Here is a 27,463-nt window from a genome sequence, read left to right as displayed (position 1 = left end):
TAGAGGAGCACTGGAAATCCAGTAAATGGAACAGGAATAAGCCACTCTTACACTCACCAGTGGATTTATGGCATTAAATATCTGTTCTGGTAGTAAAGAGAGTCATAGAATCCCAGAATTGTTTGAGGTGGAAGGGACCTCAAAGGTCATCTGGCTCCACCCCCCACCATGGGCAGGGACATCTTCCCCTATCCCAGGTTGCTCCAACCTGGCCTTGGATATTTCCAGGAATGGGGCAGCCACAGCTTCTCTGGGCAACCTGTTCCATTGTAGAATGGCAATAAGATAACACAAGTGAACGCTTATGTTACAATGTCACCACTCCTGCCCCTTAAACCCTTGACAGCGCTGCGGAAAATGCAGTGGATTTCTGTTACCCACAAACACCTCTCAGTGCTCCGTTATGTAACTGGTGTGTTCCAGGGATACTCACAGCACAAATCTCTTCCCAAGGTTACACAACACCTCAAACCAGTGTGTGTGCCCGGGGAAGTTAAGTGCTTTTATTACTCCACCAGCAGAAATAATGGGATCCTCCTTCTGGTAAAGCAACCTGGTAAACACATGATAATCATCTGGTAATTACATGATAAAAATCTGGCAATTACATTTACAGTCTGGAGAATATTGTATGGGATCCAGTTACTCTCCTGTCTGCTAAGGAAAGGAATGACACCGTTAGTTCTGTCGCTCCAGAGCAGAACTGGTCCCAGTTTGTACATCCCCTCCTGCCAACCCCCCCGGGGCAAACAGCCCCCAGTGCAAGGGGTTAACATGAGTGTCCCTGTGGCTGCCAGGGAGCAGGGTTAGATGGGATACTGGGAAGGAATCCTTCCCTGTGAGGGTGGTGAGGCCCTGGCACAGGTTGCCCAGAGAAGCTGTGGCTGCCCCATCCCTGCAAGTGTCTAAGGCCAGGTTGGACGGGGCTTGGAGCAACCTGGGATAGTGGAAAGTGTCCCTTCCATGGGGTGGAACTGAATGGGCTTTAAGGTCCCTTCCAATAGAAAGCATTCTGGCATTTTACGATTCTAACGTTTGCCAGGGCTGCTGCTTCTTATCCTGCAGCAGCCACAGCAGGGCTGTACAAGGCAGACCCAGGATCGCTGAAATGTACTTGTGCACTCAACACAAACCTGCTTTCCCGCCCCTGGGAAAGGCGTTTGGGGTCACAGCTCCCGCTGCGGCTGCTGCCCCTCCGATCCCTGGGGAACGCTCATGCCACAAAAACTCCACAGGCACAACCCAAAAAGCACAAAACCCCCCACTAATCTCGAATTTGTGTCTTCCCTCCTTTCCCAGGAGCGGCACCCGCGGGGTGCCCGGGCCTCCCGCCCCGCTGCCCACAGAGCCCCGAGGCCGCGGCTCCCTCCTCCTCCTCCTCCTCCTCCTCCTCCTCTCCCGCCCCGGGGCCCGGCCTGCCGGAGCCGCCGCTCCCCTGTCCCGTGCAGCGGCGGGACCCGGCAAGAACATGGAGGGGACACAGAGGGGCCGCTCCGGGCCTGGAGCTCCCTGAGGGGGCGGTGGCGGCGGCGGCCTCACAAGCCCCCACAGTCCCACAATGCCCCGCGCCGCCCGCGGAGGACAAAGCCCGGCGCGCGGCCCCGCCGCGGTACCCGGATGGGCGCGAGGCGGCGGGGGGGGGGAAGGTGGCCGGGGCGCGCTCTGATTGGCCACCCTGGCGCGGGCGGGGGCCAGAGCGCGCTCCGATTGGCCGTCGCGCCGCGGAGGAGGCGGGCTGATAACGGGGGGTAGGGGGGTGGGCTCCCACAAAATGGAGGCGCCGCCGCTTACATAACGCGACCTCTCACCCCGGCGCGCGGGGCGGGGCGGGGCCGGGTGGCGCGACGGACGGGCGACTCTACCAATCGGCGTCCGGCGGCGCGGCGGGGCGGCCAATGGGCGGGCGCGGCCGCGGCGCGGGGGGCGGGCGCGCGCGGGGCGGGGCGGCAGGGCGCGGGGCGCGCGCGCGGGGCCGGTCCCGCCGCCCGCCGTGAGGGGGAGCGGAATCTCCCGCCATTTTTCAACCGTCCCGCCCGGGCACCCCCCCCCCCCTCCCCACACACCCCCCACCCGGCCGGGCCCCCGCCATGGCGCCGCTGCTCGGCCGCAAGCCCTTCCCGCTGGCCAAGCCGCTGCCGCCGGGAGAGCCCGGCGAGCGGTTCGTCATCCCCCACACGCAGGAGGCCTTCCGCACCCGCGAGTATCCGCACGCACCGGGGGCGCCGGGGAAGGGAGGGGGGGGCCGGCGCGGGTTCCGGGGCGGCGGGGCCGAACAAAGCGGCGGCGGGGCCGGGCGGGAGCGGGGCCGTGAGGGGAGCGCGGCGGGGCCGTTGTTCCCTGGGCAGTCCCGGGGCCGGTTCCCGGCGGGCGGGAGGAGCGGGACTAACGGGGCCCGGGGCCCTCTGAGCGGGCCGTGAGCGCACATACCGCGCTCTTGGAGGGGGTACGGGCATTGGGGGCCGGCGGGCGCGGGGGGGCACTTGCACCATAGCCTTCCACGGACTTTAGTTTATGGAATCAAACAGCGGCGGGAGCTCTCTCTGTGCACAGCCCAGGCTTTCGTTCTCAGCGTGGTTATCCCCTCCTGGGCTGTTTTTGCTTGAAAAACGCGTATTTATTATTTTTTTTCCCTGCGTGTGGCAGCCCTTGAGCGCAGGAAGCGGCCGCGGGCCAGGCAGGTGACTGTCACAGCGCCCTGTCCGGTTCCCAACAGGGCTGCAGGGGCAGGAGCTCGGCGCTGTGACCTGCAGGCAGTGCTCCAGGAGGCTGAGCTGGTGTGGGTGTTACGAAGATCAAGATCTGAAGAATTCATGACTGAAGTGAGAGGGATTGCTTGAATATAGGAACACAGTTTGGAGGTCTTGGCAGTGCAGGAGATGAGGGGGCTCCAGAACTTCCACAACCCCTGTGTTGGAGAGTGTCTTCTTTCTGCAGTGAGCAGAACAGGCAGAGAGAGCCCCTAGGAAGGATCAGATGGCTTTTGAAGAGGAAAATGCATCCCTGAGTGCAGATAGACATTGCTAGTGCATTCAGCCCAATAAAACAAGGTTGGGTGGAGTGTTGGGGACTTGCTTTTTAACTGTGTTTCAGATTAAAGCGTTCAGTGTGTGACACCAACCTGCTCGTGGTGTGTGTGCAAACTGAAAGTAGCTCAGTCATGCACCTGACCAGGCAGTTCCTTCTCCTGCCTTTCGAGGAGTGATAAGTGATCAAAAAGGCAAGAGTTTAAGCCTAATTGCTTCTTCTGCAAAAGAAGATGTGTGTGGCTTTAAGCTTTGTCTGCCTTGTAGGAACAGCACAGGGGAGTTGTGGGGCACCTTCTGAGAACACCAGTCTGTTGGGTGGCTCTTGTGGATCCGTGAGTAGGTGGAGGACATGTTTCTGCAGACACTTGGGTGGTATTAAAATTAAGGAAAAAAGGGATGGTTTCTTATGCTGAGAGGGGAGGGTGTTAGCTGCAGGATCAGAGGGAAAGAAGAAACCAATGCAAGCACTGAGGTTCTGGAGAGATGCTCTTCTCCTGGAGAAAGTACTTCATGGGATGCTGTGGGAGGCAGCCTAGCACGTTCTGGAAAGTTCATCTTGGCAGGCAGACGTCATGAAGCTAAAAAGAGAAACCAAGCAATGTTGGGTTTCTGTCTTGTCTTGTTGACTGTGGATAATGTATGCTAGGCCAAAAGTGGAACAGAAAATTGCAAATGAACCAGTAAGTTGGAGGGAGATGCTGCCTAAGGAAGACTTGGAGGGTTTTTTTTGGTCACTTCTGTTTATCCTAGATAGTGCAGAGGAGGAATGGCTCTGGAGGATGGGAAGGGCCTGCTGAGGGTGTGCCAGGAGGTACCTGAGTCTTCACCTGGTGTCATTTATGCCAAGACCTGGCAGAATACATTCTCCTGGACTTTTTCCACCTTGGGAAGCTGTTGATCAGCTCTTCCCCTCAACGCTGTGCGGGTTCTTGTACTGCACAACTACCAGTGAGGTATTTGAAAGGCATTGAAAGTTCCTATGGCTTTGTTTTGTTGGGATTTAGGTTGGGTTGCACAAAAAAATGGAGATTGGGGTGCAGAGCATGAGGAGAGACGTCTGCCCCGTGGGCATGTGTTCTGGAAGGGTCTGGCAGCAGCGGGAGGGGGATAAGCTGGTCAGCAGAGCTCAGGTGTTTATTTGGGTCTGTTTTTCCTTTGTGGCTTTATGTGGCTTCCTTTAACTGCCAAATCCCGTGAAAACCTTTTAAGAGAAGCCCTGCTGTGTAGAGCCCTTTGCATCCTGGCAAAGCCTCGGGCTTCTGGTGTCTGCCTGGGAGTGAGCCCTGCTAATCGTGTGGGTGTGGGGACAGGGGTTTCTCTGGGCAGCCAGAGATAGACTTGTCCTTGCGGGAGCTCAGTGGGATCTGCTGCGGGACACCTGAGGTGTCAGGACAGCGCTTTGCACGTGAACAGCCCTGTCACCTGTGCAGCTGGTGCTGAGCATTTGCTGCCTCCCAAATACCCGGGTCAGCTCCGCTGTGGGCACGTGGGACTGCTGCAGTGTGCCTTTGGTTTGGAAAACTGCTGCCAGCTGGGGAGAGGTGCTGGGCTCAGGGAGCTCAGCCAGCCCAGGCTGTTCCAGCCAAAGCTTCCCCTCAGCCCTCAGTGCGTGGTTTTGGGAAGGTGTGTTGTTTCCACCCCGGATTAAAGCCTGCTGCCTGTCTGTAGTTAATATTTGTGCGTGGTGCCAGCACAGGGAACGGGAGGGGTTGGACTGGGTTTGGCAGGTTAAAGGCTGTCACATCCTCACCCAAAGAGCCAAACTCTGCCTGGAAGGTGGTAGCCAAGGCGCTGTTGTGTCACACTCTGCAGGTCTAGGAGAAAACTCTGCCACCCATCCAGGGAGTAGTGTATAAATGTACCCACTTTCCTGGGATTTTTGCCTTCCTGTCTAATACAACTGGGAAGAATTCACATACTGTAAAGCTGTTCTGGAGTTGATGCTGATGCTCTCCAAGAAATTACCCAGGAAGAAGTAAACATTTTCTCCCCTTATCAGTTGTCTTGTGCAGTGGTTAGCTTGGTTATTGTAAACATTTTTCTTTAAAAGGGTTTTTAATGAAACTTTGTTTTTGCTGGAACTTTGTTGCCTTTCAGCATTAAATGATCTGCAGTGGGGTGCAAACAGATGTATCAACTGCTACAGTCAGCTGTTTCATTTAACATACATGTTATTCATGGCTTTTTGCAGTATGTTCACAAGTAGCTGCTGTCCAGGGTATTTTTTATTCCTGCATTGGGAATTGTCAGACCTGCTACTTTGAAATGCCAGGCTGGTCTGGGATATATGAGTCCTGACACAGTGTAGTTAAACCTGTTCTGATTGATGTGTTCAAGGAGGGGAACATTCATAGGGAAAATTCTCTCGGATCTCCCTACTGATATGGGAAAAAAATGTATCATTCAATTATTTTTCAACTGGAGATCAGCATTTATTTGCTCTCCTTGGTGGAGGGAAAGGAATCTCCTCACGGGTCTAGAGAGGAGGAAGTTGATAAATGTAGGAGGGAAGTAGACCATAATTTTATTTCCCACCTGTATATTAAATATTTGATTATAGTTAGACTACTGAAGGTTTTATAAGGCCATGTCCAGAACCCTTAAGTGTGCCCCTCCTTTAGCACTGGGTTTGGTTTTAATGCTGTTCTTTGTGGGAAAGGCACAGGAAGGAATAGTATTATGGTTGCAATTGAGCCATTATTAAAATGGTTAATTCAATCATTAATTCAATCATTAACCACATAAATCACAAAGAGTGATTTGAGCTGGAAAGGACCTTAAAGCCCATCTTGTTCCACCCCTCTGCCATGGGCAGGGACACCTTCCACTATCCCAGGTTACTCCAAACCCTGTCCAACCTGGCCTTGGACACTTCCAGGGATGGGACAGCCACAGCTTCTCTGGGCAACCTGTGCCAGGGCCAGATGGCTGTAATTTCAAGGAGGACTCCTGGTTTCTTGTTTGATTTTATTTTTTTATATGTTTTTCCCCTCCTTGCTCAGCATCACTGCAAACATATGTCCCAATGGCACTCCTGGGCTGCTCAGTGGGGCTGTGCAGTTCCCTGGGAGCTGTGGGTTTTCCTTGCTTCTGCTCCAACGATGGCACTTCCTGCTGCTGCCTGTAGCACCTCTTGTTTCTATGGAAAACTGAGCATCTTTTAAACCCCAAGGAAGGGTAAGAATTGGCCAGAGGGCTCAAATCTTAGTGGGGTGGTGACTGGTCAGATTGCTGTTCATTTGCAGGAGAGCCCACAAACAGGGTAGGCTGGGGAACCACAGGATTTCTCCTTGATTTTACAACCTGCTTCAGGAAGGGGGGTACTGTAGCAGCCTCCTCTGGAGGTTGCTCTGTTCCTGGCTAATATTTTTGTGTACCACCAGTTGTAAGTTACCTGTACATCAGAACCCACAGTGCAGCTGCTGTAGCTTGTGCTTTAAATTGGAGCTGTGAGGAAAACGTCCAAGAAAATTGGCTTGGTTGGAGTTGTAACTTGGCTTCCTAACAGGAACCTTAAAAAAGGAAAAAAATAGGTTGGTTGCACTAAAATATTCTTGACAGACAACACATCTGTGGGATACACCGAGTGCTTTGCTGTGGCTGGTGGCTCTGCCTGTGCAGGAGTGTGGAGCAATCTGCCTGTTCCCACAGGACTCTGGGAATGGGGGCTGGTGCAGCAGCAGGATGAGCTGTGGCTGTTCCCAGTGTGCCTTATGCTCCATGCTGGCCTTGCCACTGGAGAGCTTGTGCAGGGAGGAGCAAAAGGTGCTTTTCTTGCCTCTCTTAGGATTTCTCCACTTAACTTCCCATGGGTGAGCATGGGGCAAATCGGTGTGGATTTACTCCGTGCTGATAATGGTGCCTGTGCATCTTCTGTCCGTAGTGAGGGTGAAGTAGCTCCTCTCTTTTACCCTGAGTGTTAATTACTGCTCAGGTGGAGCAGGGAGAGCGGCCACAGATGCTCCCAGCAGAGTGGCTAATGCTGTCATTCCTAATGCTCTCTGCTCCCCCGTGGCACCCATTAATCCTGACCTTGAGGCAGGTTGGGACACAGGAGTGTCAGTGCCTGAGGGGAACCACCAAGAGAGATGGAAGGACTTTGTACAAGAGCATGGAGGGACAGGACAAGGGGAGTGGATTCAAACTAAAAAAGAGTAGGTTTATATTAGATATTGGGCAGAAGTTCTTCCCTGTGAGGGTGGGGAGGCCCTGGCGCAGGTGACCCAGAGAAACTGTGGCTGCCCCATCCCTGGAAATGTCCAAGGCCAGGTTGGACAGGGCTTGGAGCAACCTGGGCTAGTAGCAGGTTCCAATCCATGGCAGGAGGGTTGGAACTGGATGATCTTCAAGACCCCTTCCAACCCAAACCATTCCATGATTCTGTGAAGCAGGTGGTGTAGTTGGTGAGAGAGAGCCTCACGTTGTGCAAACACAGGGGGCTGCTCTTTTTGAGAACTAAAGGAAAAGTGACCTTTCTAGAGATTTCAGTTTCAAAGCTTTTGGGCCTTTTCCCCCCCAAAAGACTGGGGATGCTGGACAGACTGCTAAATTTCTGTCTGGAGTTGGTAACACCACCCTGAGGCATTGGTAGCAGCAGTGCCACAGCAGTTCCTCTCAGGCATTAGCAACAATCCATGTCGTGCCTCCTGCACTTGCCTGTGATGATGTTGATGCTGTTTTCCAAGGAATCAGACTGGAAAAGCTGCCAAGTAAGTTAGCAACACCACGAAGTGTTCAGCCCTGCGTGTTCCCCTTGTGCAGCACAGCTGAGCTGTCGGTGCTGTGGCACCTTCCATGTGCCAGGGCTGAGCAGGACGTTTCGGCTGCAGGAAGCACCAGCACCTCAGATTTAACACAGCACCCCCGTGGCAGACACGGGGTCAGGCTGTACTGAGGCTCTCCTCAGCCTTTGTGCACTCCAGCAGCAAGGGTTTCATTGTCTCTGACTGTTTTGTGCTGCTGTGATTGTGCTCTCCCCTGCATAAATCCTGTTTTCCTGAGCTGCCGCTCGTGCAGAGAGTACGAGGCGCGTTTGGAGAGATACAGCGAGCGGATCTGGACGTGCAAGAGCACAGGAAGCAGCCAGCTGACACACAAAGAGGCTTGGGAGGAGGAGCAGGAAGTTGCTGAGCTGTAAGTACCAGTGGGGACATGGATTTGTGCCTGTCTTTAGGTGTTGGGGCAGAAGAGTGTGCTTGGGAATGCTGTGTAACTGAGGTGAGCTAAGGAGCTGGAAGTAGATCTGGGGATTTTGGAGCTGAAAGCAAATTAAGTTCCAATTTTGATGCCATCACTAATTTACTTAGTAGTTGAGTAATTTACTTATTTTGGTATTACTTGAACCAAAATAGTTCAGCATATGGCACTTGGCATGTTTTAAAGCCCTTTGGATAATAGGAGTATTTCAGGGGAAAAAAACCTAAATCTTGAAGGATGTAAAGTAAAAATAAAATAAAAAAGAGCTGTTGAAGTTTCACATCGAACAGGTCCACACCTGTAATTATTTTTTCTGAATCTGCATTAGAGTTGTTGTACTAAATTAAAAAGAAAAGTGTTGTCGTGAGATTTAGGGAACTGCACTGCTTGAAACAGCAAAGAGCTGAGGGAAAGCAGCGAGAGAGTCCTTGCTCTGTGCAGACCCCCAGTGTTCCTCCGGGCTGCTGTGGCCCTGACCTCCCCCTTTAGCCCACAGGAATCCTTGGATGAGATCCAGCATGGCTACAGAAGTGAATTTGCTGTAAAGGTGCAGGTCCTTGGCTCAACCAACACATATAACACACAGTTTGTGTGATTACCAAATTGTAGGAATTTTGCCTAACAAAAGACGTGTTTCTCCATTTTGTAAACTCGTGACCTGGACTTGTGGGACATTTTTCCCTGGATTTAGACTGAGCAGAGTATCAGCAGTACCACCTAAGAGGCAAAATTTTCTGCTGCCTCTCTTCACATTTCTGATTCATTGGCAAAGAGTTCACAGCCTTTGCCCTAAGGAGAATTTCCCCATCATTTGGGCTTAATCACAACCTTAAAGTCAACAAATAAGAAACCCATTTGCTAATAGTCCTAATTTCTGTGAAGGCTGACACACTGCTGCCTTCAGGCTTTGCTTCCTGCTGTTCTTGTTTGAGAGGAGGGTGCAGAGCCAGCTCCATAAATTTATAATCCTGAATCAAAAGTCACTGGTTCAGTGCTGCTTCCTTTTGGTTATCCATGTTGGATTGGTTGGCCACTTCTGAAAACAAAATTGAAGAAATGTCAATGAAATATAAATGGAAGGTTTCTTGGTAACAAATTTAGCCACAGTCTCTCTAATTTGGGGGGAAAAAAAAGACTCTGTGAAATGAGATTTTGGTCTTGTCTCTTTGAAATGGGATGCAAAGCTTCCCAGGCAGTTTGGCTGCTTTAATACCTGACACTAGGCTGGATAAAAAAGTCCATTTAGGCAGTTTGCTAACGGGATAAATTTGTTCATGGCAGTTGTAGCACTGCAGATGCAGCTGAGGGTTCTCAGCCATGGATCCCTGAGGCTGGGAAGCCGAAAAGTGTTTTGGAAAAATGGAGTATTTTGTTCCTCCTGACGGTAACTTGAAACGGACTTTACTTTGTAGCCACAAGGCTTTATGCAACAGATTTCTTAGTGCCCCTGTCAGCCAACTGACCTCACCTTTTAGAGAGGAAATCAGGGAAGTAAATTTGTCACAGTGTTTCTCTCCTTTGTATGAATAAGTCTGAAGATGCTGACATGGTGAAACACTCAAGATATTTTTCTGTGGAAAGATGGGTAAACCTGCCTCTGTCTTTTTTTTTTTTACTGTGTTGGCAGAGGAAAAATCTTCCTCAGCATTGAGGTGTTGGAGGCAAACATTTTAAAAGTAACAAGCCCCAGAATAATGACATGGTCTTGATATATATATTTAATATCTAATAAACAGTAATAACCAGCATGAAAGGGCTCACAGTCAGTGCTGCTCTTCCTGAGTGTTTATGGCATTCCTTCTGGGAAGAATCTGGATAATTTGTATTGTCATGCCAGCTAACACCTGGGGGAGGGGGAGCAGCAAAAAGCCCTTGGATGTCTTTGTGCTAATGGGGCATCTGCCCCAGACATTGTCCTGGCTGTTAACATTCCTGGAACTGGGAAATGGGAGGCTACTTTGCATTTCAGCTTTTATCCCCTGAATGATGAAAACTTCTTCTGTGCTTGCTCAGCTTGAAGGAGGAATTCCCCATCTGGTATGAGAAACAGGTCCTGGAAATTGTCCACCACAACACGGTGTCTTTGGAAAAGTTGGTGGATGCAGCCTGGCTGGAGATCATGACCAAATTCGCAGTGGGAGAAGAGTGTGACTTTGAGGTAAGGACCTGTTTTCCATTTTATCCCATGCTTCTGCTAATTCCAGGTAGCTGAAGGCAGGAGATGGGAGGCATCTGTTGGCTGCTCACACTGTCAGAAGGATGGTGAGTTTCTTTTCTATAGAATCCCAGTGGCATCACCTGCTTTTGGATGGAAAATGGTTCCATAAGCAGAAGCCTGTGGATATCCCATACTTCCCAGTGGAAGGTGTCCCTGCCCATGGCAGGAGGTTGGAACTGGATGATCTTTAAGGTCCCTCCAATCCAAACCATTCCAGGATCCTGGGATGATGGCAAGAGTAAAATACTGATCTGTGTGTTTGCACAGGGAAACAGATACAACCCTTACAGTGCTTAAATATATGTGATGGTCTGTGTATTTACTTAAGTGTAAATAAATACCTACTGTAGTTAAAAGAAGTTAAAAAGTACCATCTTCCACAATCTTTTCACCTGACACATTCCTAGAAGGAGCAGTAGTCTTAAATGAATGTAACTTGAAGTCAACAAGTTACTCTAAAAAATCTCTAAAAAACCTCTAATGATTAGAAAGTTCCTCCCAAACTGGAATTTTTTTTTTGTTTTTTCCTTTCCTCTTAGTGCTAAAGCCCATTAGCTCAGGTGTCTTGCTCAGGTCCACTGTTCACCAATATTTCCCTGCAGGTTGGCAAGGAGAAAATGTTGCCTGTGAAGGTTGTGAAGATCCATCCCCTGGAGAAAGTTGATGAAGAGGCCTCGGAAAAGAAATCCGATGGAGCCTGTGATTCCCCATCCAGTGACAAGGAGAACTCCAGCCAGGCAGCCCAGGACAACCAGAAGGAAGCTCTCCTGAAGGAGGATGACAACAGGAGGGAAAGCATGAGTAAGTAGGGAGGCAGCGTGGCAGTAGGTAGCACCTGGCAGTGAGTGTTGGAGTGTATGGATGTCTCAGGCCTGGGCTGTGAACGTTTAAAGAGTGTTATGGGATGAAATCCTGAAATTGTCCATGTTAGGGCTGAATTTTGGGGGCATCACTTGCCTTTCAGCTCTTCTTGCCTGCTTTAAAGCAGAAAATGTGCTGTCGCTCTAAGGTGTAATGAAATGTATAAACTTCTAAAGTATAACAAGTGTATTTAAAAAAAAAAGTGAGGGGAGCAGTAAAAGTTCTTGCAAAATCAAGTTTTTGCTCTGATGTTCATCCTCAGTGCAAACCAAACAGCTCCAAAGCCTGTTCTTCTGCAGTCAGAGGCAAGCTGTAAGTCTCTTTATGTCCCCAGTTGTCATAAAAAATAAGTGTTGGGTTTTTTCCTGTTTGGTTTATCCCCTTTCCAATTTTCAAATGCTGAGGCAAAATTCATGCAGAAAAACGCATATTAATTTTTTTTAAGGGTTCAAAATAAAACATGCTTTGAAACCTTGTTCTCCTCTCTTACCTGCTCCTCCTTGCTGCAGAACTAAGCAGTGATATCCAGGGTTTTTCTTGGCTCTGAGAAGGTGGTGTTGAAAGAAAACCCCAATAAGTTGTCCTGTGTGACTTCTTAAAAATGGAATTAAAAGATTCTTTAAAATAGATTTCAAAAAGTGTTTTCAAACAAACAAAAAAAAACCAGTTTCACAGCTTAATTTTAAAATTAAATTTAAAATTTTAAAATTAAGCTGGAGAGCTTAATTTTAAAGGCTTGTAAATGGAATAAACTGTTGGCATTTGTAAATAGCCACTCCAGCATCTGGGGAAGGTGTGTGTGTGTGACCTCTGATGGGGGGAAGAGGAAACTCTGAAAGCAGCCCAGCAAGCAAATAGCAAAGTCAGGAGTGGAAAACAAGCTCTACCAAACTCTAGTCCTAATAATTGCCAGCTCTTTCTGATGGTACTGGAAAATGTTCTGAGCTGTTCTGATTTCATTGCAGTGCCCTGTAGAACCAGGAAGGAAAAAAAATGGTGGTGTAGAAACAATCTGGCCTTATATACACATCCTTTGAAACAGGAGTTGTGCTGGGAGAGGGGCCAGTGGTACTGAATTATTTATATATACATATATATTTTGTTGAGGGCCGTGCAAGGCATAGGAAGTACTTTTTACTTTAAAAATGCTCAGTGACTGAATTTACAGCAGCATTTTTAGACCTGGGTGTTTTAGTAAAGGTTTACCGTGGTCCATCGTGTGGTATTCCAGCAGCTGTGTCCAGCTGTGCTCCTACTGGCATTGCCAGTGCAGTGCTCCAAGGTTGGATATCACGGGAATGGGGCTTCCTGCTCCTATTTCAGCCTCTGACTCAGCTGGTTCTGGCCTGTGTTTAGTCACCTCTGTGAGCTGGGACTGTCCTTCCCTTTCTGGAAAAGGTGAACCTCAGCATTTTCCAACCCAAGATTCTGGGATAGTCATAACCTAAGCAGGAAAAGCAGTAAGCACTCATCTCTTAACTGCTTGTACGTATGCTTTTATTGAAAGGATATTTTACTGCTAATGCTTTTATATTCTGGGTTTTCATAGAACTTAGGTTCACAGTAATTACTGAATTATGACGTTATCAAATTATTGAAATCATTATTGAGTCAAATTATTCCAGAATGTGTTAAAATAATTGTGTAGCATTTGTTACAGTTGCACAGCAGGCTGCAGAAGTAGCAAAGTGCTGACACTTGGTGGGTTCCAGTGCTGAACTGCACCCACAGAAACAGGATATGGAGCCTGGGGGTTCCCAAACACACTGACCTGGAGTTTTTCTCTCTAATCATGTTCACACTTGACCACTGGGGATGTGATTTGAAGTCACTACATGAGAGTGAGTGTTTGGAAGCAGTAACAGGCTCTGTCTGTGATGTAAGAACTGTGTCTGCCTGTGCACACACGAGGGGGCAGAGTGAACCTTGGCAGTTTTATTAATACTTGTGTCAAACTTGTTTGTTTTCTTGGAGGAGAAAAGGGACAAAGAGAATTTCAGTCTCTCTGGTTAGGAGTCTGCTCACCTTCAGAAGCTAAAAATAAGGCTTTATGCCAGCTTTATTGCATCATTTGTGCAATCTGGATTGACAATGTACTGTTAGGTGCTTAGGGAGTGAACTCTGGAAAATCTGCACAAGTGAGAGGAAAGGTTAGATTGTCCTGAAAATGGATGGTGAACTGCTGAAGGCAGGTTCTGCAGCTTGAGCTTTAAGCTGAAGGAGGTAAATTTAGATTGGATGTTGGGAAGAAACTGTTCCCTGTGAGGGTGGGGAGGCCCTGGCACAGGTTGCCCAGAGAAGCTGTGACTGCCCCATCCCTAGAAGTGTCCAAGGCCAGGTTGGTGCAACCTGGGCTTGTGGAAGGTGTCCCCTTGGTGAATTGTGTAGACATTTTCTCCCATTGCAAAGCTCTCTGCAGAGAGATGGGTTTAAATGCAGATGATGCTTTATACTCCTTGAAAAATATGTTGCCCCCTACCTCAGGGCTGGTTAGGGCCTCCATTCCCAGGATTCTTTAGGATACTGTAAAACCCAGTTTGGGATATTTTCCTGATATTCTGGTTTAACACTGTACAGATAGTGAGGAGCAGGGTGCTTTTATCTTTTTTGGTTTACTGTAATGTGAAGACCATGTCTCACTTTGCTTTACCAGATGATCGAGCCCGTAGGTCTCCTCGGAAGCTTCCCACTTCTTTGAAGAAGGAAGAAAGGAAGTGGGTTCCACCTAAATTCCTGCCACACAAATACGATGTGAAACTGAAAAATGAAGATAAGGTGAGTTGTCTGCACGAGTCCTTTCTGTTATAACGTGAATATGCAAGTTTAATTAATCATTATCAGTGATTATACAGCACAATGTGGCATTGGAAGCAGGAGAGTTGTCTTTAGGGCTGACCAGCCTGGCTGTTTCTATCTGTAATTGGGTTTTGTGCATGGAAACACCTGGTACCACACACTGAGTCACAGGGCTTTAGAGTGGTTGCTGTTAAGTGGCTCATCTCTGGTCAGGCAGTTAATGAGACCAGTTAAATCATGAGTGGCAGCTCTTGTTCTGAGCTGCTCCGAGTCAGAGGTAGCAGTGCTTTGGGAAGTAAGTGCTGGGTAACTGCCTCACTGCTCTGTGCTTTCTGTCAGCTCTTTGCTAATTTGACAAGAGAGGCAGTGCTGACCTCCATTTAATGAGTACCACATGTAGAGTTGTTCCTGTAGTCTCAGGAAAAAATCAAAACAAAATAAACATGAATACGTAAAAGCTTTTAAGCCAGTAGCAAACCAAGCACAAGCTGGAGGAAGGTTGGAGATAAAGCAGTGGGCTCTGGAAAGAAATCTGCAACATGAACTCATGGTTTTAGCTGTTTTGACTGACTGATTCTTCTACCAATCTCCATCTCAGTTCTGCAAGTTCCGTTTGGTTTGAGTCTTTCCAAGAGAGCTTTGAAAGAGTGAGGAGTTAGTGGACATGAAGCAATACAACAGTCTTGCTCTTTTTAGCTGCATGATCTGTAGCGATGATGTGATTAGAAGCTAATCATTAACAGCCTGTCTGTTTGTGATCTCCCAGATCATCAGCAACGTTCCAGCAGACAGCCTGGTCCGTACAGAGCGCCCTCCCAACAAGGAGATCCTGAGGTACTTCATCCGGCACAACGCGCTCCGCGCCGGCACCTGCGAGAACGCCCCGTGGGTCGTGGAGGATGAGCTGGTGAAGAAATACTCTCTGCCCAGTAAATTCAGTGACTTCTTGCTTGACCCACATAAGGTAAGAATTCCTAAAAGTACCTCCTTTGCTGTCACACTCGCTCTACACTCTTAGTTTCAGCAGAGACTTCAGTGTGCTGGGTGGGTTTTACAGTCGCAGAATCATTAGGGTTGGAAAAGCCCCCTAAGATCATTGAGTCCAGCTGTTCCCCCAGCACTACCAAGGCCATCCTTGAACAATATCCCCAAGTGCCACATCTACATGTCCTTTAAATCCTTCCAGAGAGGAACAGAGAAGGAAAACTCACTCTTTTGAAGGTTGACCCTTTGAGACGTGACACAGCTTGAGCGTATGAAAGCAGTCTGCTCTGAAAATTTGAGGTGTAACTGCCTTTTTTGAGGTTTTTCCAGTAGTTTATGTTGCTTGTCTACAAGTAAAGACATTTCCTGGTGTAAGAGAAATGGAAGAGCTCAGTCCTACCTGGTAGTGTCAAGTAGTGGGCCCTTTTCATAGTTACAGGAGCTGGATGTGTGTGACATCATGATGCCTGACTCTTGTATGGGAATGGACTGAGGGTCGGCAGATACCACAAATTTTGTACTGAATACTCAAGTATCAGGGGTGGGTATTTTCCAGCTCTTTGTACTGACCAGCCAAAGACAGTTAACCAACTCAATGCCATATGATGAAATCTGCAGTTCTAACATCTGTCTTTGGGTGTAGAAAGCACTGATTTGTTCATTTGGTAAACTCACTTTTTCATGGACTTTGTTGTTCTAAAACTAGAAGAGAAATATTTGTTCAGGACAAGGGGGAGTGGCTTCAAACTCACAGAGCATAGGTTTGGATTGGATATTGGGAAAAAATTCTTTAGTGTGAGGGTGGTGAGGCCCTGGCACAGGTTGCCCAGAGAAGCTGTGGCTGCTCCATCCATGGAAGTGTCCAAGGCCACGTTGGACAGGGCTTGGAGCAACCTGGGCTAGTGGAAGGTGTCCCTGTCCATGGCAGGAGGGTGGAACAGGATGATCTTTAAGGTCCCTTCCAATCCAGGCCATTCTCTGAGTCTGTGATTCTGTGATTACAGAAGCCTGTTACCCTTAATGCGTTGAGCAATTTCATTGGAAAATACATTAAAAATATGGGCAAAAATAATTGACAGAAATATCTAGATAACCTTTATTTACCTTTCAGTATTAATACAAAATTATTCTTTCTTTAATTTTAGTATATGACTCTCAACCCCTCAACCAAGAGGAAAAGCTCTCGATCACCTGACAGAAAGCTTGCTAAGAAATCCAAAACAGATGGATCATCCCTGGGGCAGCCTCTGAGCCCCACTCTGTGGTGCCACGTGCATTTGGAGAAATCTATAATTGGCTCTCCACTGAAGGTGAAAAACTCTAAGAATTCAAAAAGTCCTAAAGAGGAGCTGGAAGAGGTGATGAAAATTGTGTCACCTGCTAAACTTGGTTCTAACTTTCACATTCCAAAGAGGAGTCGATTAGGAAAGGGCGACAACAAATCCTTGGACAAAAAGCAAAGAGGCAAAAGGGTTCTGAATGGGCAGAAATCATCGGGGAAAGCCAAGTCTCCCAGGAAAGGCCTGAAGACCCCCAAGATGAAAATGAAACAAATGACACTGTTGGACATGGCTAAAGGTACCACTAAGGTGTCCAGGACTCCCAGGAATTCTGGAGGCACCCCTGGATCTTCCAGGAAACCCCAGAAGCACCTGCCTCCTGCAGCGCTCCATCTCATTGCCTATTACAAGGAAAACAAAGACCGGGAGGACAAAAAAAGTGCTCTTTCCTGCATCATCTCCAAAACTGCTCGGCTGCTCTCCAACGAGGACCGGGCCCGGCTCCCCGAGGACCTGCGGGGCTTGGTGCAGAAACGCTACGAGCTCCTGGAGCACAGGAAGAGATGGGCCACCATGACTGAGGAGCAGAGGAAGGAGTACATGAAGAAGAAGAGGGAGAAGCTGAAAGAGAAACTGAAGGAGAGAGCGAAGGAGCGGAAGGAGAAGGAGATGAAGGAAAAACTGGAAAAACAGAAGAGATTTGAGGACCAAGATCTGAAAGGGAAGACATTGCCTACTTTCAAACTGGTTGATACTCCAGAAGGACTTCCTAACACGCTCTTTGGGGATGTGGCCATGGTGGTGGAGTTCCTGAGCTGTTACTCAGGGTTATTGATGCCGGATGCTCAGTATCCCATCACGGCCGTGTCCCTGATGGAAGCCCTCTGTGCAGAAAAGGGAGGCTTCCTGTACTTGAACCGAGTACTGGTGATTCTCTTGCAGACCCTGCTGCAGGATGAAATTGCTGAGGATTATGCTGAGCTGGGAATGAAGCTCTCTGAGATCCCACTTACCCTGCATTCCGCTTCCGAGCTGGTTCGCCTGTGCCTGCGCAAGTCGGACGTGCAAGAGGAGAGCGAGGTCTCGGATAACGTAGATGAGAGCAAGGATTCGGCAGCTTTTGACGATAACGAAGTACAGGATGAGTTTTTGGAGAAACTGGAGACGTCCGAGTTCTTTGAGTTGACTCCTGAAGAGAAGTTGCGGATCCTCGGAGCGCTGTGCCACCGGATCCTCATGACGTACTCGGTGCAGGACCACGTGGAGGCCAAGCAACAGGCGTCGGCTGAGCTGTGGAAGGAGCGCCTGGCCGTCCTCAAGGAGGAGAACGACAAGAAGAGGGCAGAGAAACAGAAGAGAAAAGAGATGGTGGCCAAGAACAAGGAGAACGGCAAAGATGAGCATATGATGGGCAGGAATGAGAAGAAAAAAGAGATGATGAAAATGGAGCACCGGGTGGAGATGGAAGCCGACGACATGATCAGTGCTGTGAAGAGCAGGCGCCTTCTCGCCATCCAAGCCAAGAAAGAGAGGGAGCAACAAGAAATACAGATGAGAGGTAAGAAAAATACCAAGAGAGTGTGTCGTGGAATAACTTCCTGGCAAAATTCGTGGCCTGTTTTCAGAAGCATTGCCTGGTTATGTGGGTTTCGCTCACTGGAGATCTCTAACTCAGCTGCTGTGGTTCCTGTGGCAGCTCAAAATCTGGAGTTTTAAGAGAAAGTTTTTTATGTGTGGGTGTCTTTTGTTCAGTACCTTTCTAATTTTGTCAGGCCAAGGAAGGTTGGACAAAAGAGTATCTGTTTTGGGAACAGAAAGCAACCAAAAATTTGTCTATGTCCAAATATCATCTGGTTCTTACATGGAGAGGAGATGCTTCCTGCCTGAAAGCCAGTTCCAACAGCTGCTGCTGGCCTTGCTGCCCTGCACATTATCAGGCTGATGCCAGCAGCCCTTCTCCCACATCAGAACAACTTGCACAATAAACCTCATTTTGCAGTTTCTCACTTCAAAGAATTAGTTATGGAGCTGTGTAAATATAAACTGTCCACTCACCTTTCTAAATCATGAGTTGCAGCACCAAACTTTGTGTGTGTCTGTGTAATGAGTGCTGTTTGCTGAGGGGTGTGGATATGAAGAGCAAAACACTTTGGAATTACATTTTAGGGATATTTTTTTTTTTTGGTTGTAAATGTGGGTACTGGACAGAGGGAGGTGGACAGCACAGCTTATCTTGGTTATTTCTGAAACAACTGAGGGACAAGCATCCTACCTGGAGCCTGGCTTGTGTGCCTTAGCTGGAATGTGGGAATATCTGTTCTAGGAGACCAAGAATCCCAGAATGGTTTGGATTGGAAGGGACCTTAAAGCTCATCTGGTTCCACCCCCTGCCATGGGCAGGGACACCTTCCACTAGCCCAGGTTGCTCCAAGCCCCGTCCAACCTGGCCTTGGACACTTTCAGGGATGGGGCAACCACAGCTTCTCTGGGCAACCTGTGCCAGGGCCTCCCCACCCTCACAGCCAAGAACTTCCTCCTGTTATCCAAACTAAACCTCCTCTCTGTCAGATTAAAGCCATCTCACAGTCAGAGGTTTCTCTTTCACCTCTCTGGTAACATGTGTACACTGGGAGCTCTGACCTCTTCCAAGTTAAACCTGTCAAGATTGCAGCCAGTGCTGCCCAGCTTACCTCTTGAAACCACTTCAAGAAAGCAGAAATTTATGTTTTTATTCTTTTTGGACTTCAAAAAAAGCCAATGCAGAAGTCCTGTTGAGATAATGTGGTTATTATCAGTATTTTCTTGATAGTAAAAGTCGAGTCACTTCCTTGTTACTGCAGCACCTACTAATTGTTCTTTGCCTTATCACTCCACGAGGGAGTAGTTCCCATACAGGCTGTCCAAAGTGATGGAGAGCTGGAAGCTTGTTCAGCTAAGGGAGCCTGCTAGAGAGGAAAGTGCAGCTGAGAGTAGCTCACCTTCACTACTGAAAATGAGGTGTGGGCAGGAACCCTCTAGTTTTGGTGTCTTTGTTCTCATTTTGTTTGAACGGTTTTGGCAAATGAATAAATTCAAGTGTCTGTCCTCTGCTTGGGAAAGTCCTTAAAGTCAGGTGTCTGTCCTTATCCTGTCACTTGGTGGTGCCTGCTGCAACTGCTCTGTGCAGCTGGCTGGGAAAAATCCCTGTGTCCTGAATGCCCACCATATCCCACGTGGGCAGAATCAGAGAGCTGGGTGGCAGAATGGCTCGGGTTTGTCTTTGGAGTCTTGGCTCTCGTGGGGAGGGCACTGAGGAGGAGGGAGGTGGCACTGGGGCCAGATCAGCCAGGAAGTCTTGAAGGTGTCAAGGAGACAAGGAATTCTGGAGGGATCATATCAGTACTACCTGCTGAATAGGTCTCCTGATTTGGTTTCTGAGACTCAGATGTAAAAACTTGGCACTTGGCTGTTGCTCCTTGCTCTGATTTCAGTCCTGTGACACAGGGAGAGATCATAAAATTTATTAGAGAGGAGTTGTTATTTACAGACCTGGGTTGGGCAGCTGCTTGTGCCTGGCAGGATGGGACTAACAGGACAGTTTGCTGCAGTTGCTATTAGTTGGGTTGTTGCTGGTATTTTGTTATAAAAGCTGATCCTCCAAGTTGGTGTAACAAATGCCAAGGGTGTGTTTTTCATCAGGTCTCCTCTAATCAGGATTAATTACATTGGCAGGACTTGAGAGCCTTACCAGATATTTACTAATCAACTGTTATCAAACATGGCTTGACACAGAAAATGGCTCCAAGAGAAAGGGAGCCTGGGAAAAGTTCTGAGGAGAAGGTGCCTCGTCCCTGGGCCTCAGGCAGCACATGGCCTCTCTGTGCTGCTTCTGCCTGCCCCAGTCCACCTTTCCCCTTCATTATGGTCTCATTCCACCTGCTTTGGACCCTCCTTTGTGAGGCTTCGGGGTCACCTAATTGTGGCCTTACAGTGCCTGAAGGGAACCTACAGTGAAGGTGGAGAGAGCCTGAAGTGACAGGACAAGGGGGAATGGCTTCAAACTGGGAGTAGGTTTAGGCTGGATAACAGGAGGAAGTTCTTGGCTGTGAGGGTGGTGAGGGCCTGGCACAGGTTGCCCAGGGTTGCACAGGTTGCTGCCTCATCCCTGGCAGTGTCCAAGGCCGGGTTGGACGGGGCTTGGAGCAGCCTGGGCTAGTGGAAGCTGTCCCTGCCCATGGATGATGATGAGATGATCTTTAAGGTCCCTTCCACCCCAAACAGTTCAGTGATCCCATGACACGACTCATGGCAGAAGCTGCCTCGCTTCCTGCTTCTTACCTAGAGATGTGAAAGGACATGTTTTGCTCTTTAAGCTCTTGCCAGGAGCCTGTGATGCCAGGATTTAGGCCACTTCGTATTTTTCTTTTCCCTGTTTTTTTTTGTCCACAGCCATGGATATTGAAAGCTACTAAAATTTCAGTACTTCTGTCATGAGTGGGTGGACTGAGGTTTCTGTTTTAGTGCTCTCCCACATTACCTACAATTGGAAATAATAATAAGGACTAATTTCTCCAGACAATTTTTATCCAGGCTTTCTTCAGCCCAGTTCATCCTTATGCCTTGACTTCTTAATTCTTGATTTTTTTTCTAGAATGGTGGGTGGAAACAAAAGGTTGGATGGTTGTGCCCAAAGAATATTAACTAAAATCCCCAATAGATTTTTTTTTTACCCCCACAGTGTGGTAAAATAAAAGACGGTATTGGTGTCTGGATATAACAAAGGAAAGCTAATTCTGCTCTGTGCTAATTCCAACAGTGAGGATGGAGAGAGAAGCAGAGGAAGAAAGAATCCGGAGGCATAAAGCTGCAGCTGAGAAAACCTTCCAGGATGGAATTGCCAAAGCCAAGCTGGTGATGCGCAGAACCCCGGTGGGCACCGACCGGAACCACAACAGGTGGGAAAGGAAACACCCCTGAGCTGGCAGCTCTGCCCTGGGAGGGGGGCTGTGTCAGACAGCAGCCCCTGGAAAAGGGTTGATAGGGAGGGAGAATGTAGGAATTGTGGAGAAGGGAGAAGGGAGCTTTTTGTGTACATGGAGTGTAGTGGGTGGGTACATGCCCAGCGTTCTGTGGCCTTCCCATAGAGGTCAGGATCACTCGACATCAGTGCTCAGGAACCTCATTACAGTCATCTTTTCTTCTTTTTCCATGTTTGTTGCACAGAAATGCTCTTAGAATGGGTTCTAATCAAAGCTTTCCATGTTTCTCAGCTGGGCTAAGATAGACACATGTGCATTCAGATGCACACAGATGCTTCTCCCCTCAATGCAAATAAAAGCCTGTGTGTGTAACCAGCCAGCAGAGGAGGCAGGGGCCTGTTAACACACGTGTTTCCTGCAGGTATTGGCTGTTCTCAGATGAGGTTCCTGGATTGTTCATCGAGAAGGGTTGGGTACATGACAGTATAGACTACAGGTTCACCCTGCCCCACCAGAAAAAGGAAGATCTGAAGAAGGACCACAGCCCTGGAGGTATGGTCACCATGCTTCTCTGGGGGCAAAAATCCATGTTTGGGAAAGGAAACTTAACACTTGTATGTGGAAATAGTTCTTGAGACAGAAGAGCCTGCTAAAATCTGACTCCAGCTGGGTTTCAGTCCCGATCATTTCTTGCTTTTGGAACATCACAGGCTGGCACTGAGTCCCTCTGCAGCAATCCTGCATGGCAGAGCTTATGGAGTTAGATCTGAGCCCTCACCTGGTGGGATTGTCTTGGACAAGGATCAGAGCAGGCATATGTAGAGGAATGGAGCAGGACAGACCTGCAGTGAGATCCTTCATCCAGGTGTAACGTAGCAGTCACCTTTCTCAGTGGCTGGTTGAGCTGAAGGTGTATCATTCCAAGCCCCTCCATGGGTATATTTTCTTATATGAACTCTTTCAAATACTGACCAGCTGTGTTCCTGTACACCCCTTGCTTCCAGCTGTTTTTACCTCTCAGCTGTTGTCCATGTGCTTCCCCAGCCAGTGGGCAGGATTTCATCATGATCTCTTGGAGAATTAACAAGCAAGTGCTTCAATGAGCAAAGGTTTAAATCCACGTCAGACCGTTGTCTGAGATGCTCAGAAATACAAACACACGCTGCTTATAACTCCTTCAGTTCTCAAAGTGCATTGTCAGTACACAGCTAAAAAGTGAAACTGGGGGTTTATGTTTTGGGAATAGCAGGAATGCTGCTCAGGAATCCACCTGAGCCTGTGCTTTTCTCTTGCAGAGAAGCGGAAGAGCACAGGCAGCGACGGCCGAGGGACCAAACTGCCCCGCTCCGTGCCCAGCACAGACCTGCCTGCCGAGACCACCACTCCCAAGCAGGGCCAGAACTTATGGTAACACACGCTTTTATAGCCCCAAAATACTCAAAAGTGTAGAGGTCGAGGAGTCTAGACACATTTCTTTTGCTAGGCCCTGCTATGAACCTCTTTCAGTGCTCTGCTAGGCCTCTTTCAGTGCTGAGCAGTTGGGTTGGTTCAGCAGCTCCCCAGGCCTCTGCTGCTGATGTTATCACTGCCCTGCTAACAGGGTAGCCAGTCCAAGAGCCAGTGGAGTCTTTATTCAACCTAATCAATCACACTTAAAGCCAGTATAAATTAAGCTGGTAAAATGCTGCTTTGATATATTGCTGTGTACTTACCAGTATTGGTAAGTGATACTTAAAAAAAAAAAAAAAAAAGGAGGGGAGCAGTGTCAGGGGTTTTATTTGTGGTTCATTTCAGCAGACCTGAGTTGTGACACGTGGGGCCCTTGAGCACAAGAAATTTAAGTCTTCTTGGATATCTCTGGAGACAGGCCTATATCCTTCCTGTTCTTGTACTATGTGAGATGTGCAGAGTCCTCCCCCAGCTCCTCATCTACTCCAGTGTCTTCTTCCTGGGCTTCCCAGCAGGCTGTAGTGGTGTCCACTTGTTTTCCTGTAGCACCATAGAATTAATTTTTGTCCCTGCTGATAGTTGTAGCTTAGCAAAGTTATTCTTCCATGCTCACAGCCTGTTATCCCTGTAATGCTTCCCAATGCCAAGCAACATCTTCTAAGTGAATCAGATCTCCTTTGAGCATGTTTGATTGGGACTTGCTCCAGTAATTGGCCCTACCAGTGTCCTTAAAGAAATTCTCCTGTGTTGAGTGTTGCTCTGTGTGTTAAGGAATGCTCAGCAGTGTCCCCATGCCACAAAACACTGGCTAAACTTTACCTGTTAACTGCCTGTGGAGGACTCTGCATTTTTTAGATAACCTTGAGAAGTACATGCTCCTGTAGCTCCCCTCTCAACAGGGTCTGTTCCCCAGAGTTCTCCACTGCTGACACACAGAGTGGGGTTACTTGGTCTTTGAGAAATAGAAGTTGAACTCAGCTCCAAGGAATAGTTGCCAGTCAGAACTACTTTACCAAACATGTTCCTGCTCACCCACCAGGAACTGTCAAAGAGGCTGAAATCTGTGGGTGTCTTGATTCATCTGAGCCACCAGCATTGAGAGATGACTCTTTGTATTGCTCTACCCCTTCTGTAATGGCAGCAAGGTGTAGGAGATCAGAGTTCCTGTGCTTTCCTTCTCTGCCCCATCCTGCCAGGAGAAGTCTCCATCCCCTTCTCAGTCTGGGCCTTTGCATGACTTGTCATGTGGCCAAAATTCAGGCAGTTGGGCTTTCCTAGGGAATGGGTGCTGCACAGGGGTTGTGGAGGACAGTATGACCCACAGGGAAGTCCTCTGCTCTTCCTAACTGCCTGCTCTGTCTTCGTTGAGCAGAGATGACAAGGTGTGCTTCAAGAGAAGGACCAATTCTATAAGGAAAAGAGTACCTTAAATTTAGAGTACATATTGCTAACCCTGAGGGCAGCATAGAGCCAAATTGGATGAGTTAATTAGCACAGAACTCCTGTAACTTGTAACTCCAGGCTGAACTTGAAAAAGCACAGTGTTTGATCAGGTTGGCCACTCCCAAGGACATGCTCAGAGAGATCAGAGTGGTGACAGAGGCAGGAGTGCTGCATGGAGTAACCAGTCACACAGCCTGGGAGGAGCAGCTCTTGGAACCAGGTCCTGGACACACTCAGTGCTGAATTATGTTCTGTTTTGTATGGAGTGGCCATAATGGATGGTGTTCTCCTTTTTGTGAGAAAGAGAGCAACTAAAAGAATTAAGAAGCTTCTTTAAAAGTTTAAAGGCAGCCAGAAGCCTAAAACACTTTCAGAGAGATTTGCTTTAGAGTTTCCACACTAGGTGGTCAGAGCAAGTGCTGCCTCTTACCTTTGAGGAAAAAGGTTTGAGGAACTTGAAAAAAAAAAACCAGCAGCAGCAATCACAAAACATCCTGATTGTGGCTCACATCAGGATAAGGAAGCTGTTAAAAGTTAGAAAGCCTACTTAAAACCTGTGGTTGAGTCTAAGTGAAAGAATAAAAGGGATGCTAAACTGAAGTACAGACTAAGGGGAAAACAATTTTCATTTTCCCTTGGGAAACAAACTTGCTTCGCCAGATCTGTTGTTACAGGGTTTGCCTTAGGAGAAGAGGGAAGCTCTTCCCATGAGTGAATAATTGACCAAGGGACATGAAAGAAGTTACAGAAATATTCCAACCTGTATGTTCAGCAGGGAGATGGAGAGTAATGCTAGAGGAGAATGGGGAAGCTTCCTAAAGACAGAGTATTTCTTTTGATACAGAAAAAAAGGATCAGGAAATTAAAGTAGCAAATGGCAGTTCTGAAATAGAGAGGAGAGTGCTGCAGCTGAGGTACACAACTCATTGCTGCCAGCTGCTGTGGATTGTGAATTGTACCTGCTCAAAGCTGGACAAACTGCTGAGAGAGGAGTTCACTGAGGAACAGGAAGCACAAAGGTTCTTGTCCTGGCACACAGGGAAGTCCTCGAACCAGCAGATGCTGCAATCTGGAGGGGCAGGTCCCTGTGCTGCCCCTTGGCCACTCAGACATCAGACACTGAGCTGGGTGGGATTTCCTTGGCCTGGCCACAGTGTCTTTAATATCTGTCCTTTTTAGTCCCTGCTGGGAAGGACTCTAAATGCTGACAATTGCAGCACCTGCTGTTTTTTCATGGGATTCTTGTGCCCCTGCTGTGCCAGGCAGGGCAGCTGGGAGGTGCAGTACTGCAGGTGGAGGGTCTGAGCCAGGCGTGGGCCTTGAGCAGGGGCACGGAGGCAGCTTCTCAAAGGACACATAACCCCTTCTGATTCACCCTCTGCTGTGCTGGCTGCCTCTCCCTGACTGACAGGGCACCCAAAGCTGTGCCTGCAGCTAAGCAATAAGCTCCCTCAGCTGAAAGGCTTTTCCTTAAAGCTCTGGAGCTGCAAAGAGCCTGTTTGCTAAGTACCTGTCTGACAGCTGCCACCATTTACAGGTAAGCTTCCACAAAAAGCCAAGTGACAGCCTGAGAGCTGTTGTTTCAGGGGATAGACAGGAACTAGAATTTCCCTCTGAGGAAATCCATATTCCTGTTCCTGTGTTTTCCTCTGGGGCCATTGTCATTGATCTCTCCCATCTCAAGGACTCTCTTGAGCGTAGATGGTTATGGAAGAGTCTCCTCCTTGGCTGATTTTTGCATGTTGTCCTTGGACAGCCTGAGGAGCTCTGAGCCCACAGTGAAGTCCTTGGCTGTCTACATGCCCTGTTGTTTGGATGCAAGGACTCTTCCAACCATAACTCATGATGTTGGCATGTGCATAGGAAGTTTAATTTCTTTGTGTTTTGCTTTAAGTCTTGCTGTCTGTCTCTTTTCCTAGTGGTGTGTCTGATGTGGGATTGAGTAGCCTCACAGTGCACGTAGAGCATCTCCAGCTTTACCTTTTTATACTTCAGAGCAATGAGACTTTGAAATTAAATACCAAATTAACTCTGAATAGTTGTATTTCACAGTCCTGCCCCTTTTCTCCTCGAGGATGGGATGGGAGCTGGTAGGATACTGATAAAGGGAGAGATGGATTTCGTACTTCTGCCAAGAGTTACAAAAACAGTGTCTTAAGGAAGTGGTTCTGCTTTCAGTATTTTGCCCCCAAAAATAAGAGGGCCCAGTGTTTTGTCCTCAAAGTGCAGAGGCTGAATCATTGTACAGAATCATAAACACTTGATTGCTTCTGTCTCCTCCAGACAGATGGCTCAGTCCCATTCCTAACCTTGTGCCCCACTTGCACAGATATTGATGCTTATTTAAAAAATCTCTCTGTTTAAAATTTCTGGGCACATGGTCCCTGAAGAAGTGTTTGTCCATACCATAGTGCTTGTGAGCTGTGGATGTCCTGGTCTTCCCTGCAGTAATCACAGGTCACACACAGCCTTTGCAGGATATTAGCATACAGGAGACTTCTTGCTCATCCTGGTCAGAAAGCAGTTGAATTTTGGAAACAGTGGCATCTCTGCAGAGTAACTCCCGTTGTTCTTCATCTATTAGGAATTCAGCATGGTTTGGCGGGTCCCCTCAGCAGACAATTTGAGTTAACCATGAGTGGGTGCTGACAGACTCCATTCTCAAGCCTATACTCTACAGATGGAGTTCCCCTGTTTCCACCAACCCTCCAGAGCAGGTACTGGTCCTGGGCTCCTCTAGATGTTGTCCTCTCGATTTCTTCATTCCCTAGTCCAGGTTTTATACCTTTCTCTGTCCCTTGCAGCCTTGTAGCCTGAGAACAGGGAGGAATTCTCAGCCTGAGTGAATACTGGGAACTCCTTTTGACTTAGTGCTTGTGCCATTTTTCCTTTCTCTTTTGGTTGCTGACCAGTCTGGCTTGTGCTGCCAGAAACGTCAGGAGAGAATCTAGGCTGTTCTTCAGGGATGTGGGAAGCCCTTGCACCAGTCAGGATTTCCCCCTTCTAGGTCAGTTTGAAGACTTCCATCTGGTCTTGACTCTCCCAAAGGCATCTTTCCCATCCCCCTGGACTGTGTCAAGCCTTCCCATCCCTGTTGGAAAGACTTTCTATTGCCTCCCCCCTTTAAAATGCCAGCCCTGTCTTACCATGTCCATGCTCCCAGCCTGGAGCTGGTTGAGCCCCAGTTAGAGGTTCAGGTAGTTCCTACAGGTAGTAGGGAATGCCTGGGTCTAGTTTGGGAACCAGGAACTG

General features: G+C 48.3%; 1 protein-coding gene across 1 annotated transcript in view; it reads left to right on the top strand.

The window, feature by feature from the left end:
• The first annotated feature begins 1,941 nt into the window (after window positions 1–1,941).
• The window catches only part of BAZ1B (bromodomain adjacent to zinc finger domain 1B), a 43,090-nt gene continuing 17,568 nt past the window's right edge, over window positions 1,942–27,463 (top strand). Inside the window, exons 1-10 of the mRNA XM_032707613.1 lie at window positions 1,942–2,200; window positions 8,043–8,159; window positions 10,236–10,380; window positions 11,043–11,241; window positions 13,955–14,076; window positions 14,864–15,061; window positions 16,227–17,919; window positions 21,157–21,295; window positions 21,741–21,871; window positions 22,615–22,726. Of these exons, the coding sequence (XP_032563504.1) occupies window positions 2,088–2,200; window positions 8,043–8,159; window positions 10,236–10,380; window positions 11,043–11,241; window positions 13,955–14,076; window positions 14,864–15,061; window positions 16,227–17,919; window positions 21,157–21,295; window positions 21,741–21,871; window positions 22,615–22,726 (2,969 nt within the window). The 5' untranslated portion in view covers window positions 1,942–2,087. The remainder of the gene's footprint in view (window positions 2,201–8,042; window positions 8,160–10,235; window positions 10,381–11,042; window positions 11,242–13,954; window positions 14,077–14,863; window positions 15,062–16,226; window positions 17,920–21,156; window positions 21,296–21,740; window positions 21,872–22,614; window positions 22,727–27,463) is intronic.

Source organism: Chiroxiphia lanceolata, chromosome 20 (genome assembly GCF_009829145.1).
Source record: "Chiroxiphia lanceolata isolate bChiLan1 chromosome 20, bChiLan1.pri, whole genome shotgun sequence".
Taxonomy (NCBI): Eukaryota; Metazoa; Chordata; class Aves; order Passeriformes; family Pipridae; genus Chiroxiphia; species Chiroxiphia lanceolata.
This window is presented reverse-complemented; position numbering and strand designations above follow the sequence as displayed.